The sequence below is a fragment of the Neopelma chrysocephalum genome, unplaced genomic scaffold (genome assembly GCF_003984885.1).
Source record: "Neopelma chrysocephalum unplaced genomic scaffold, ASM398488v2 Primary Assembly neopelma1_91, whole genome shotgun sequence".
NCBI classification, from domain to species: Eukaryota; Metazoa; Chordata; class Aves; order Passeriformes; family Pipridae; genus Neopelma; species Neopelma chrysocephalum.
This window is the reverse complement of record NW_020897753.1, coordinates 6043644-6056090: the sequence shown is the minus strand read 5'-3', so window position 1 is coordinate 6056090 and position 12447 is coordinate 6043644. Positions and strand designations below refer to the sequence as shown.

The following is a 12447-nucleotide window of genomic DNA, read 5'->3' as shown; positions in this document are numbered from 1 at the left end:
ACCTGCCGGGCTCTGCCGGACCCGCTCGTACCTGCGGCGGGGCCGGGCGGGCGGCGGTCGCTGCTGTGGGGCCGGCGCCGCTCGCTCTCCTCTGGCCGCTGCCCGTGCGGTGCCGGGTGCGGTGCCCGGCGGCCGCTCGCTCGCTGTCCTTCCCGCGGTGCTGCTGCCGGCGCGACGCCGGCGGGCCGCTCGCAATGTCCTTGCCCCGGCGCGGTGCCCGGCAGCCGCTCGTCCTCCTCCTCTGGGTGGCCGCCGTGCAGCGCCGGCTCGGTTCGGTGCGGAGCGGCGGCCCCCGCGGGTCGGTGCGTGCCCCGGCGCCGGCCCCGCGCTAAATAGAAGCGGCGCTGTCCCGCCGGAGCCCCGCACGCCCCCTGCCGGCCCCGCGGGGCCCGCGGCGGGGCGGGGCGGGGCGGCCGCGCGCGGGGCAGGTGCGGCCCCGCCGCCATGTTGGGGCCGTGAGGGGAGCGCGCGGCGGGGCGGGGAGCGCGGGGAGGCCGTGAGGGGACCCCCGGGTGTCCTCGGGGGTGTCTCCGCGGGACATCGTTAAGGTTGGAAAAAAAAAAAAAAACACCCCAAAACTTTTTTAAGGTCACGAAGTTCGCCGTTGGCGCCGTAAATCGGGCGTGAAAATGCGGGTTTTTTTCCGCGGCCCAAAGCCGATGTGATTGTCGCTCCTTCCGTGATGTGCGTTGCGTAAACCAAAGGCTGGACACGAGAAAAAAACCCTTAAAAAAGGCCTTTAAATCTCGTACCCCGGCACTTGGTTGCAAGCAGAACCTATTTCCAGTATTCTTGTCCTCAGGTGCCACAACCACATGTTCTTGGACATGTCCAGGGATGGTGACTCCATTACTGCCCTGGGCAGCTTGTTCCTAATGCTTTACAACCCCTTATGTGGATAAAAGTTCCCTAATATTTAATCTAAACCTCCCCTGAAAGTTTAAAACAGCAAGACCGAAGTATTTTCATGCACATTTTATATTCCATAAATAAAAGCCACGAGGAGTCCTTCACACGGGAATGACTGTTCCACAGACATCACATAAGTTCGGCAATCAGCTCTTCTAAAAACCTTTTCTGTGTATGAAATGCTGTTATTTCCCTACCCAGTGGGAAAGTTCCTGGACAGAACGGAGGACAAAGGGGAATTGCTGGGATTTAGAAGCTTTAGTGGGTTTTGGTGAGGAGGTGTCCGGGAACTCTTTCTACAGAGGGATAAGCTGGATCTTTATTTAATTCCCCAACTTTGCTTTTGGGGGCCCTGTGATATAGTGAGTGCAGCTCTGTTCTGTTTCCCCTAGTCGAACATGAGGTCTCTAGTTTTAGAAAATGTTTTTACCTCCTTACTGTTGACCTTGAAGGGCCTGGAGAAGTTGAAATCTCCTGAAAAAATGTCTCATTAGGCTGCAGACCTCTGGCACTACTGGCCTAGAGAATACCTTTCCTATCCAATCCCTTCAATTCTTAACATTAAATTATAGTTGATCTTACATAAAACATTGGTTCCATTATGGATGGCCATACAATGCTCGTTAATTTTGTCTCTGAATCCAATAGTTGACTGTCTTACCTGTTTTAGAATGAACCAAGCTGGTATTTCAGAATACTTTCAGCTGTATGTTGTCTATTTTCTATTTTTTAGGTAGTTATGAGAGAAGACAGGATTTTCCCTCTCTCATTGCAGTTTTACAGGTGAGTGGGACTCCTAAAAATATACTTACAGTCCACACACCTCACTGGTAATTAAAGTACAGAAGCAACAACGTGGTGTAGTAGAGAAAATTTAGGTTGACTATGTATTAGGTCATTTTCCATGTGCTTTCATATGGCAACATATTTAATAAACTCTCTTTTGATATGTCTTCTCCTGCTCCAAAATGATCCCCTTAAAGCCTCTATGTCATTATTTAGAAATACAGCTTCGAAGTGTTAGATTTGCTTTAAGTTATTCACTTCTGTTTGTGTAAATTGGATTCATATTTGTGATGTGCGTATATATATGATGATGATGATATATATATTTTGAAACTTTACTGTTTCTTGCTTACAGGAAACAGTGCAGGCATTTCTAATAGTCTAATGAATGCATAATAATGCTTTTATCTACTGGCAGCACCACTTAGTGAGTTTTGAATGCATTGTCATGTCTGCCACACAAAGAGAACAGAATTTAACTTGTTGGATTCTGAATTAAGTAAAAATATTTAAAAGTTTTGTCTTAATCTGCCAGCTAGGGAAACACGGTGTCACAGGACAGTTGTTTGTTTTCAGTCTGGAAAGAGCAAAGCAGAGAACAGCAGAAAGCCCATTTTGGAGGATGTCTGAGCAGTGTCTGAGCAGGGATCCTCTTCACTTGCCTTCAGACAGTGTTTTACCTCGGATGGAATGCCCTGTCCTGCCAAGGGTGGTTCTCAGCCCTTTAAATGGAGGTGGGAGACCGACAGGGCTCATGGTTTGGTAGTTCAGATATTTCCTCCTGAGGCAGCTGGAGGTTTGCCTGCTGCAGGATGGTGGAATGCAGGCCCTTGGAAGTGCTGCTGGGAGCGTGAGGTGTGTGAAGAGCTGCTCAGAGCTTATTTACATCTCTGAGATTGCTGAGGATGAGGGGTGGCCAGACCATCCATCCTTCCATGGCCATCCATCATGGCATGGCTGAGGCCAACCCTTACAGCCCTGTAAGGCTGGGCCCTAATTTTGCCTTTTGTTCCATGGGTTTGGCTCCTTCTGGAAGTGGTGTGCTCTATTCCCTACTGCTCCGCTGAACTCTCTGTCACATCTCGGCCTTTGCTTTCTTAAAACCCCACAGTTTTCATAAATTCTTTAACTCCAATGTGTTTATGACCTAAACGTTCCCATTTTTTTCTTCCTGGCAGGATGTGTTGCCACCCCCCATTGTCCTCAAAAACCCAGGGATAGGTAGGCTGAAGGAAAACTGTGTGTGGTTAAAATGTCACTGCACTCCCAACTAATTCTGGCTGCTAGAACTGTCCCTGGGGGCAATAGACAGCTGGACGTAATTTAGAGCAGGCTGAGATTGATACTAGAGGCGAGCCCGAAAATGAGGAAAACAAAATTGCAGTTTAATCTCTTCTACTCCCAGATCTGACCCCCTTTTCCTGTTTCAAACATTGCTCACTAAGAACAGAAAATGAAGCACACGGCGGGTTTGAGCAACTTGTGTTTCGTCAGCTCCGGGGACTGTTGGTGTCAATTTAAGATGATTTCTGGGCCGGGGCTTGTCACATCCAGTAACACTGGAGTTGTCTAAACTAAGGGCTGGAATGGTGGAGATGTTATTTTCACGTTGGGCTCTCAAGGAATTTTAGAACATAAATTATTGTGATAACATGGCAGGCTGCCTTTCTGCCACGCTGCCTGCAAATGTCAAAATTTTTTCCATGTTTCAACTTGGAAATGACATAGTGTCGGTGAGGGATAAATTGTGAAGAATTAGATGTCTGACTTTATTGCTGATTAAATATGACAAATGCTAAACTTTTGCTTGAGGTAAGATTTTACAAGTTTATTTCTCTTCAAGGGAGGCATTGTGAGCATGTTGAATGTGGCATGAGGTGTAACTTTACTGCAAACTTAATTTGAGAGAAGAACTGCGGGAGCAAATTGCTCTCACTTTTCACAGAAAGCTGACAGTGAGAGGTAAAAACTCACCATATCAGTTCCTTATCACAAGTGTTGAAATTACAAAATGTTATTAAGGATCAAAATGTCAGTAGCAAGGGACAGAGAACAAATTCTCCCCTTCTGCTTAAGCAAATAATCATATATTTATTGTTATTCCTCGTTTACTGCTTTGCATTACAGTAGAGTTCAGAGGTGACAGATGGTGCAAACACAGAATTAGAGAAAACTGTTGAGGAGAAAGCATGAGAGTAGGATTAGTAAACCTAGTAGTAGAATTTCAACCTTTATTTTGCTGAAGGTACCTCCTGTATGGGAGATCTTGCACGAGTTTTGTTGCGCTGAGGCCTTTGGCTAAGTTGGGCTAACCCATGATTTCATTTTTAAATGTCTGACAATGCTCTGAGGATATTAAAGTATAACATGGTTGCCAATTTTTATTTGCCAAAGATCAGGCCTGTGGTTTGCATACAGTCTGTCAGACAGTGCAATTTGCTTTCCTGCTGCAGTTTGTGGCCGTGTGCTGCCGTGCTTTGTGTGTTCCTGTGAGCTCCAGCAGAAAGCTCGACGCCCACATAAGGTGGTGACCGTGAGAAAGGTGTCTCCCGGGGTTTATCCACCTTTTTCATTGGTGCAGTTGTACAGCCAGGATAAATTGGGAATGGAAAGGCTTTGGAAGTGTGAGGGGTTCTCTGATGTGGCTGAACACAACCCATGAAACGAGGATGTGTGGGGGAGGGATGAGCCTGTTTCACTCTCCACGTGAGGTTCATCACCCCTTGTGTGAGGAAGTCTTTTTCAGGAGTATTTACTCTCAGGAGTAAGGATTTTTCAGGACTGCAAACCCCTCCTGTTGACCCTTATGTGTGATGTTGATTTCAGGCTTCCCCTGGCAAAATCAAGAGTGTGGTTTGAAAGTGCTCTCTCGGTGTTTTCAAGGGCATAATTTTGAGGCCCAGCTGAACACAAGGCTACTCACAACCCCAGAATGTCTGGTTTTATGGAATAACCATCCAGGTGAAGACCACTTACTGTGGTAGGAATTTCAAACAGGGCAAATCTGGGCCTTGACTTCAGTTGCACTGCTGCTGCTGTGAAGATTTTATTTTGCTGAGCAATCATATCTGGAATTTGAACACTCTTCCTATCTTTTGCTTGTATTTCTGCCTTTTCCCACCTTTTTATACTGTGTAGCAGCTCTTTTCCATTCTCTACCAGTGATTTTCTTTCTTTTCTTTTTCTCACACCAGATAAGAGAAACACCAACCAGAAAACATCAGTGTAGGTATGTGGCTTTTGTAGCACTGGAGCTGTCATTCCTGCTCCTTTTTTTTTTTAGGAAAACCAGTGTTGGTGCTGTACAGGAGTCAAAGCCTGGTGCTGTACCAAGTTTCAACCAGTTTGGTTAAAATGAGAACTCTTTAGAACTTTTTCCCAGAACTGTAACCCAAGCTCTTAATATCTCCTATTTTTGATGCTTTGCAATTTTCCAGCCTTGTATTTAGATTTTTGGGATTAGTTGGGATAATTTAACCTTTCTTAAGAGGATGTAGAGGATTCCTGATTTTCGGGAAGTGCTAAGCTCTTCCAAGGCAGGATGTTTGAAACCTTTAAGCCTCGTGGGCCCAGCACAGAGTGTGGCAGGGTTGTGATCCTTCAGCACAAAGCTGAGACCTCTTGGAAATGCTGCACTGAAAGGACCTTAGAGGAACACATTTGTGGGACAGAGCTCTTGCTAATGAGTGTTCTGCTTTTTAAAATCCATGAACATCAGCATCCCTGGGTGTAGTAAACAATAATTTGGTTCCATAAGCATCTTCTGAACTCTCGGAGTTTGCTGTTCTTTTCTTCCCCTTCTGAGAACAAAGTTATTAATACCAGAAAAGCAGGAGCATTTCTTATTTATATTGTGTGGGGGTGAACTTGGCAAACAACCTGCCCACTTAACCAGTTAATTATTGTCCAGGGACACAACTTCTCTGCTCAGTCTCTGCATGTTAACAGTACAGGATGTGTGTCAGGGCGTTTGAATTCCCCGGAATATTAAACTTACTTAGTGCTTGTCTATAAGCTATCATACAGAAAGCACAAGAAAAATGCCAGTGGGGATTTTCCTCTCCGAAGGGGTTATCCTCTCACCCCTCTCTGGAGATGCATGTGGTTGAAAGGCATCAGAATTCTGGAAAAAGCTGGAAGATGATCCCACTGAAAGCTGGCACAGAAAAGCCCCTAACCCTGTATGCTCCCAAAATATGCTCTGTAGGAGTTTAACCACATGAGGGAAAAGCTCAGCTCTGGGAGTGAGGCAGCAGGAACCCCACATCTCCCAGTCACTGAGGTGTCCTATCCCTTTGAAGTGGCTGCAGAACAGCACCAAACCTTTCATTTGTGCGATAGACTAACACATCGCTCACCATATATATTCATTTTAAATGATGTGTAACGTGGGGATTGCTTTTTTGTAATTAATCAGCTCAAGTTCTTGTTCCCTGGAAGCCCCAAACTCTGACAGATTCAATCCTGCTCATTCAGCCATTACCTTGCTTTAAGGCCTGTTGTACTTTAGAAGTGATAAAGGCCCAAAACAACCTGATGGAGAGAAGGAAACCCCAATTCCTGTCTCCATCCCAGCTCAGTGTGTCACTGCAGCGAGCCCCGAGCTCTGTTTTGCCAACAATAGTCTCAGTGTGTGAGGGGCCTCTTTGGCACCGCAGCTGCAGGTCGTAAATACAGTTGTGGAGATTAAGATATTAAACTGTGCCTCTCTGGAGGCTGCAGAGCCAACCCTGAGGGATTGCTCCTGCTCCTGCAGCTCCTGCAGCTCCCAGGTACCAGCTGGAACACAGCCCAAGGCACAGGAGAGGGACAAACGTTGGGAAGAGCACTGGACACTTTGTGCAGGCCCAGCTGGAGCCACTGCTCTGCCCTCCTGTCTTCCCATGCTTTATAAAGGAGCAGCAAAGAGAAGGAGACTGGTGGGAAAAGTTGCATCAATGCAAAGGGGGGGAGTGTGTTTACCTGGGTCCTACTCGGTGTCTTACCACCACTTACTCCCAGACTCCTCAGTTATGACCTTTTATCTTGTTTTAGGTAGAAAAGGTTTTTGGTTTCCATATTTATTCTCCTTTCTCACTGTGATGTTTGACAGCACTTTAAACTGGGGTTGTAGAAATTTTCACTTCTAGCAGCAATAATTAGAATGTGTCAGAGCTTTAGGGCTTGGTCTTTTCTGCTCACATTCATCCTTCATTTTTCAGATGTAGATCTATTAATAGAGCTTTTACCATAAAAATTCAACCTCTGCAAGAAAACATGGAGCAGGGAAAGCAGGATTGATTGAGCTTGTCTGTGTTTAAATCAAAGGAGAGCCCTTGATTCAACATTTTGTCAGCAAATTGTGGCTGAGTTATTAATTATCTGTCTCAGTTATTAAGTACCTGGAATTTGTAAATCTTTCAGGAAAGCCTTTAATATACAACTCTCTGACTGTTCCTGGAGCTCCTGACTGGTATCTGGGAGGAAGCTGTGGGCACATGGAAACATGTCCTGCTGAAGATGGATGGATCCAGTCTGTTGGAAGGGCTTGTTTGATCGTGTGGTTGTCAAAGAGCCTTTTTGGCACTTGTTGCTTTAGGACTAAGGGTCAGATTCTTTCTCTGCCTTGCACTGGAGATGCATCCAAACCTGTGTGGTCCAACTGCAGTGGATTGGGAGCCTGTTCCATTTTTGTGGGTAGCTGTGCACGTGGCTTTTGGGGACAGCTCTGGTAGTTGCTGGTAAATGCTGCTTTAAAGGGGAGGCATGAAGACAATGGAGGTGGCTTTGGCCTCAAGACTGTGGCACTGCAGTTGTTAAAAAGGGCCTTTCCATATTTTTCCTATGCTTTCCTTCAGTCTCCTTTATTATATGGATTCAAAAGGAGGTTAGCCAAAAACAAAAAGAGGAAAGAGGAGGTAGAGTTTTGTTTCCCTGAAGGTAGAGGGTTGAGGGGTTTTACAACACTCCTTTACAGCCAACAACGATTCAGAGTTAACACTCACATAACGTGGATAAAAAATACTTCCATGTAGAAAATCACAGCTTGTGTCTGTGGCTTTTCTTTGGGTTGAATGGCTCCAGATTCTCCATTCCATTAACCTTCATCTGCACCAGGGCTGTCATTATTTAGTAAGAGCCTTCTGTAGTGCAGGACATGTGTCTGTGAGGAAGGCCTGAAGTAGCAAGTTGTGGTGTTTAAAGTGGGTTTAAAGCTCTAAACCCCACTGTGCTGTGTAAGTCAGATTTAGCATCATTAGGAGAAGAGGTAAGGACACATTTTCTCCACAGCAAACCAAATCTTTACTTGGGGTGGATTTACAGTTTCTGCCTTTTAGGGTTTTGGTTTGTTTAGTGTGCATCTTAGGAAGGGAAAGAAGAGCTACCACAATACTTCATTTGGAGTCAGGAGACCTCCTTTCACTGCACTGCTGCCTTTCCAGAATGAGTTCCCACTGTCAGGCAAAGAATATCATGGAGGCATGGAAGAAAGTGGAATGGATTTGTTTGCAGTAATCTTTATTAGAGGAAAACTCTTGGCTTTTCCAGGAGGAAATGAAGATCACACACATTTCCTCCACAAAAAAAAGTGGGTTTGTTTTTTTGTCCACCTTGAGGTCTGAATGAAATCTTTATTCCCAGCTGGCAAAATGTGACAGAGCATACCTTTGGTGCCAGGCTGTGTAAGGGATTAATCATCTGGTGAATTTATTAGCAGCAGCCATAAATTAGAGCTCTCAGGGCTCTTCACATTTTACTAACTTGGATTTACGAGTATGTGACCGGTGTAAGTGAATTACAAGATAATACTAACCAGAGATGTTTGCTCACAATTTAACTTCTCCTTCTCAAGCTATCAGTTGTTTACTGCTCTGGACCAATGAAGTGCTAAAAGCTAAATACTGTGAAATGTTAAACTTTGATGAAAGATATGAAGACAGAAACTGTTTCTTTTGCCAGCACTGTGGTCAACAGCAGTGCCCTGACCTGATTACTTAAGCTGATGTTTTTCCTAAATCTGTCATGAATCAGTAATTATCAAGTTTTGCAATACTCAATGATTCTCTTGTGAATAGCAAAATTATTTGTTATTGTAGGTTGGTATTTTCTAAAAAGAAGTGTTCAACCCTTGCATCTGCAACCTCTATACAGTATGTTTTCCTTTTTTTTTTTTTTTTTGCCTGGAGGACTGTGGAATGCCACAACAAATGTCCTGAAGAGTTTCACAAAATGTGAGGAGAATTCAATCTGGCCTAATCTGGAAGTGACCCCTCTGGTGTCTTATAAAATAAACTTTCGTGTCAGTGTGTTTTTCCAGTCATGGTTGGAAGATTTCCAGTACAAGTATTTAGTTGTGGGGCTTGACTTGTGGGGTTTCTAATAGGAAAAGGAACTTGTACAGCAGATTGTTTTTATTAGGGGGGTGTTCCCATGGCAATTGAATATGGCAGTGCCAGAAAAATTTCCCTTTTCCCTGGCACCAGGTGCCATGCAGGGGTGTGAGGTGGGTGTGGAGGGGTCACAGCAGGGACCAGGTCCCTGGGTGAGGCTGGAAATTCAGCCCTTCAATTCTGGTGGCAGAATGCTAACAGCTGCCTTTGGAGCCCTAGTAATCCTTGTAGCTCCTGGCTGAGGAAAAAGGGACCAAAATGAGGGGAACTTCTCAGCTGAGGTGGGTGAGAGGTGTGGGAACGTGATGCATTGTCTGGTCAGTCCTTTAGAAAGAAAAGGTGAGAGGGCAAAACCTCTGTGGGGCTTATTTGATGGATGTTTTGGCTTCTGTCCGTGCAGATCTGTGGCTACCACCCCATGGAAGCTGGGCTGCACTTCAGGCTGTGTGTGAGGAGACTGTGGAGCCTGCCATTCCCAGATCCTTGTCCAGGGAATGCTGCTGAGGATGTGGTAAGTGGGCCTGTGCCCCCCATGGCTGACAGCAGTCAGGGACAGCGTGCAAACAAGCAAATTCAAATTCAAATGTGAATGTGAGGGTGTGGTCTGACTGGTGGGGATTTATCCAAATGATAGGGGAGCTGATAGCAGGAAAATAAAAAAGAAGAAAAAAAACAAGGAAAGCTGCAGCAGCCAGTTGTTTTGGGGTGAAAATTGCTCAACTTAGATTTGTGGTTTTACGTGAACGTGCACATTAAAGAACGCTGAGCTTTACAAACAGGGGTTTAGATGGATTGCTATTGTTGCTGGGTAAAGCATATGGGCTTACAGGCAGCACAAAATGCCATAAGCCTATGGGTTTGGGAATGCTCCATGGAAACAAACGGCACCCTGGCTAAATAAAGAGATGTTTCCTAGATGGATCTCCATGAAAAAGTCAGCTCAGCACTCAGGGACACTCCACACCTCCCAGAGAAAAATGCACAGCGGAGTGGGGAATTAAATGGCTGTAACACAGAGAAGGCTTTTATGAGAGCCTTGGGATGAAGCGATGTGTTGTGGATCCATAGCGTAGGAATGCGATGAAATGAATTCCCGTTGGAGATAAGGAAAAGGCTCTGGAGATGAAGTGCTGCCCTCCGGTGGCCAAGTGGCGGCACGAGGGGTTTGTGTGCGGGGCTCGCGGGGCGTTCGCGGGCGGGCAAATCCCAAAAACGTGCGAGTGCTTCCCAAAGGACCCGATGGTGACGGGTCCCAGGGCAGGGCAGCAGTGGAGCAGGAGGAATATCAGACACAGGACACGGGCACAGTGCCCCCCGGGGCGGCTTCTTCACAGTGCTCACACCAGACAATGAAGAGCTCCCAGACTTTGTGTCCAGAGCTTGTTCCAAAAATTCTCAGTGTTTTAGAGGAGTTTGAATTTGGGCATTTGCTTCGGCTTATTTTGGGATAAGGGATGGTCTATGAAACTGGGGTGGAGGTTCACAGCTGAACTTGCCCTTCTGTTGGAGGTGGTGGCTTTGTCCAAGGTTGTTCTCAGCTGGAGGAAAGAGCTCTTTCCTGTGTGCTGCAGTAATCCTCTCCACTTCTGGTTTGCACGGTCCTCTGCTCTGGTTCATGAGGAAAGGGACCTTCAGGGATGAAATGAGCCAAAAATGTGAATCCTCTGAACAGGCTCACCTTAAAAAGGAAGATAATGGCTTGATGGAGAGTGCCAGCACAGTGTAACAGATGCAATTAAACTAATTTTCCTCTTGTTTAAACTGTGGTAATGACTCCCCTGCAGCCCCTCAAAGTCAGTTCACTTCTTTAACGTGGCATGAAGGAGAGAAGACTGAGTTATCTGAGTGAGGGAGTTGTTCCATACAAACATGGTGTCCTGTGTGGGGCTGCATTTGTTGCCTTGTCAAAGCAGTTACCCAACCCTCTGTGGTGTTTGGGAAAGCAGGGGAGTTTCTGTAATGCCTCCAAAGGTGCCTTTCCCTGTGACCTTAGGAGCAGCAGGACTGCCTGGGGAGAGTTAAGCTTTTCTGTCCTGATCTGGAATTTTCTGAAGCTGCTCCTGCATCTTTGTCTTCTGTGCGAAGTATGGTTTCTGTTTCTCTTTGGTTAAAGTTGTGTAAGATGAATTCAGGGAAAAAATCTGAGCCTGGCAAGGCTGGGAATCCCAAATGCAACCATTTTACGTTTACTGGCTGTGCAGAGTTCTGCAAAGACCCAAAGGAGAGGGAAGAACTTCTGCTCAGGTAAGTCAGTGGAACAGGCACGGTCTGAGGAGTGTTGATGACTCACCTTTCCCTTTATTCCCATTTATCGGGTACATCTCCCTCCTGTTCATGTTTCCTACAGCCTCTCTTCTCCTCTTCATGAAAGCAATGCTGCTTAGAAGGCAAGAATGAGTTTCTCTGGGTGCAGAAATCCTGGAAGTATGGGCAGACCTATGGACACACACATCCATGCTCTGAAAAACATGTGAACACACAGACACAGAGCACATGCAGCTGGGTGAGGGCTTTGCTGGGAGCACCTGCTGCCTCTGTTTCCAGGGCTCCTGTGCTTAGTGGTTTTGTAGGCCCTTGGAGGCAGACATTGGATGGAAACTTCCAGGAATAACCAAGTCCAGTTATCCAGTTAGGGTCAGGCAGTAGAATGTCATGTTAATTCACATCCCCTGCACTGATGTACATGTAACATTCTTGTGATGACAGCCCAAGGCTTTAAAGCTTATCAGACTGCTGTGCTTAGAAGATTAGACTCAGGCAGGCGAAGCTACTACACATCAAACAACGCTGAAATAATAATTTGATACCATTTGTTACATCTGTCCTCTCCCGTGGGAGATTTTGTCCCTCATCACACAATGCAATGTATCCAGGAGTAGGTGGTGTTCTCCTGAATGTTTAGCTGCCTTTTTTCCTTAATGTGGGATATTTTGTCTCACATCACACAGTACAATATACTCAGGAGTAAGTTTTCCTTGCTTTTCCCATCTGTCCCATCCCTTTAGCCTCCCCTGGCTCCCCAGGGTTCAGCCTTGCCCCTCTGTTGCTGCACCTCAGTGCACATTCTGGTTCAGAACGTAGCTTGGGGTGTCTCCAACGAGAGGAGCAAACAACTGCTCTGTGCTTAGGGACATCTTCACCTTCCATCAGGCCTCCCAGAGCTGCCCTGGGGCTGGGATGGGAGGTGGTTTCTGGCTGCTCTGGTGTCTGTGATACTGGGTGCAGATCGTATCTCCCCCAGACTACCTGCAGAGCTCCTTTGGGTGAGCACGGCATTCCCAGCATCCCGCGGGCAGGATGCAGCAGTCGGATCTGTGCCGTTCCCGTTGCCCCTCGGGCACACAGCCGGGAGCACGAGCTGCATTCCCAGCAGAGCCGTGGC

General features: G+C 46.4%; 2 protein-coding genes across 8 annotated transcripts in view; one reads left to right on the top strand and one right to left on the bottom strand.

Annotated features, from left to right (window-relative positions):
- Positions 1–236, bottom strand: part of EFEMP1 (EGF containing fibulin extracellular matrix protein 1) — a 41907-nt gene extending 41671 nt beyond the window's left edge. Inside the window, exon 1 of the mRNA XM_027693266.1 lies at positions 32–236. The gene's annotated coding sequence lies outside the window, so the exon portion shown is untranslated. The remainder of the gene's footprint in view (positions 1–31) is intronic.
- Positions 1–12447, top strand: part of CCDC85A (coiled-coil domain containing 85A) — a 190049-nt gene that overhangs the window by 57321 nt on the left and 120281 nt on the right. For 2 of the 7 annotated variants that reach the window (XM_027693255.1, XM_027693258.1), the window contains 2 exons: positions 1643–1692; positions 9466–9576. In XM_027693255.1, coding sequence (XP_027549056.1) covers positions 9484–9576 — 93 coding nt within the window. In that variant the 5' untranslated portion in view covers positions 1643–1692; positions 9466–9483. Of the gene's footprint in view, positions 1–1234; positions 1272–1642; positions 1693–4889; positions 4925–9465; positions 9577–12447 lie in introns of those variants that run through there. The other 5 variants (XM_027693256.1, XM_027693259.1, XM_027693253.1 and 2 more) reach the window with 5 other exon arrangements.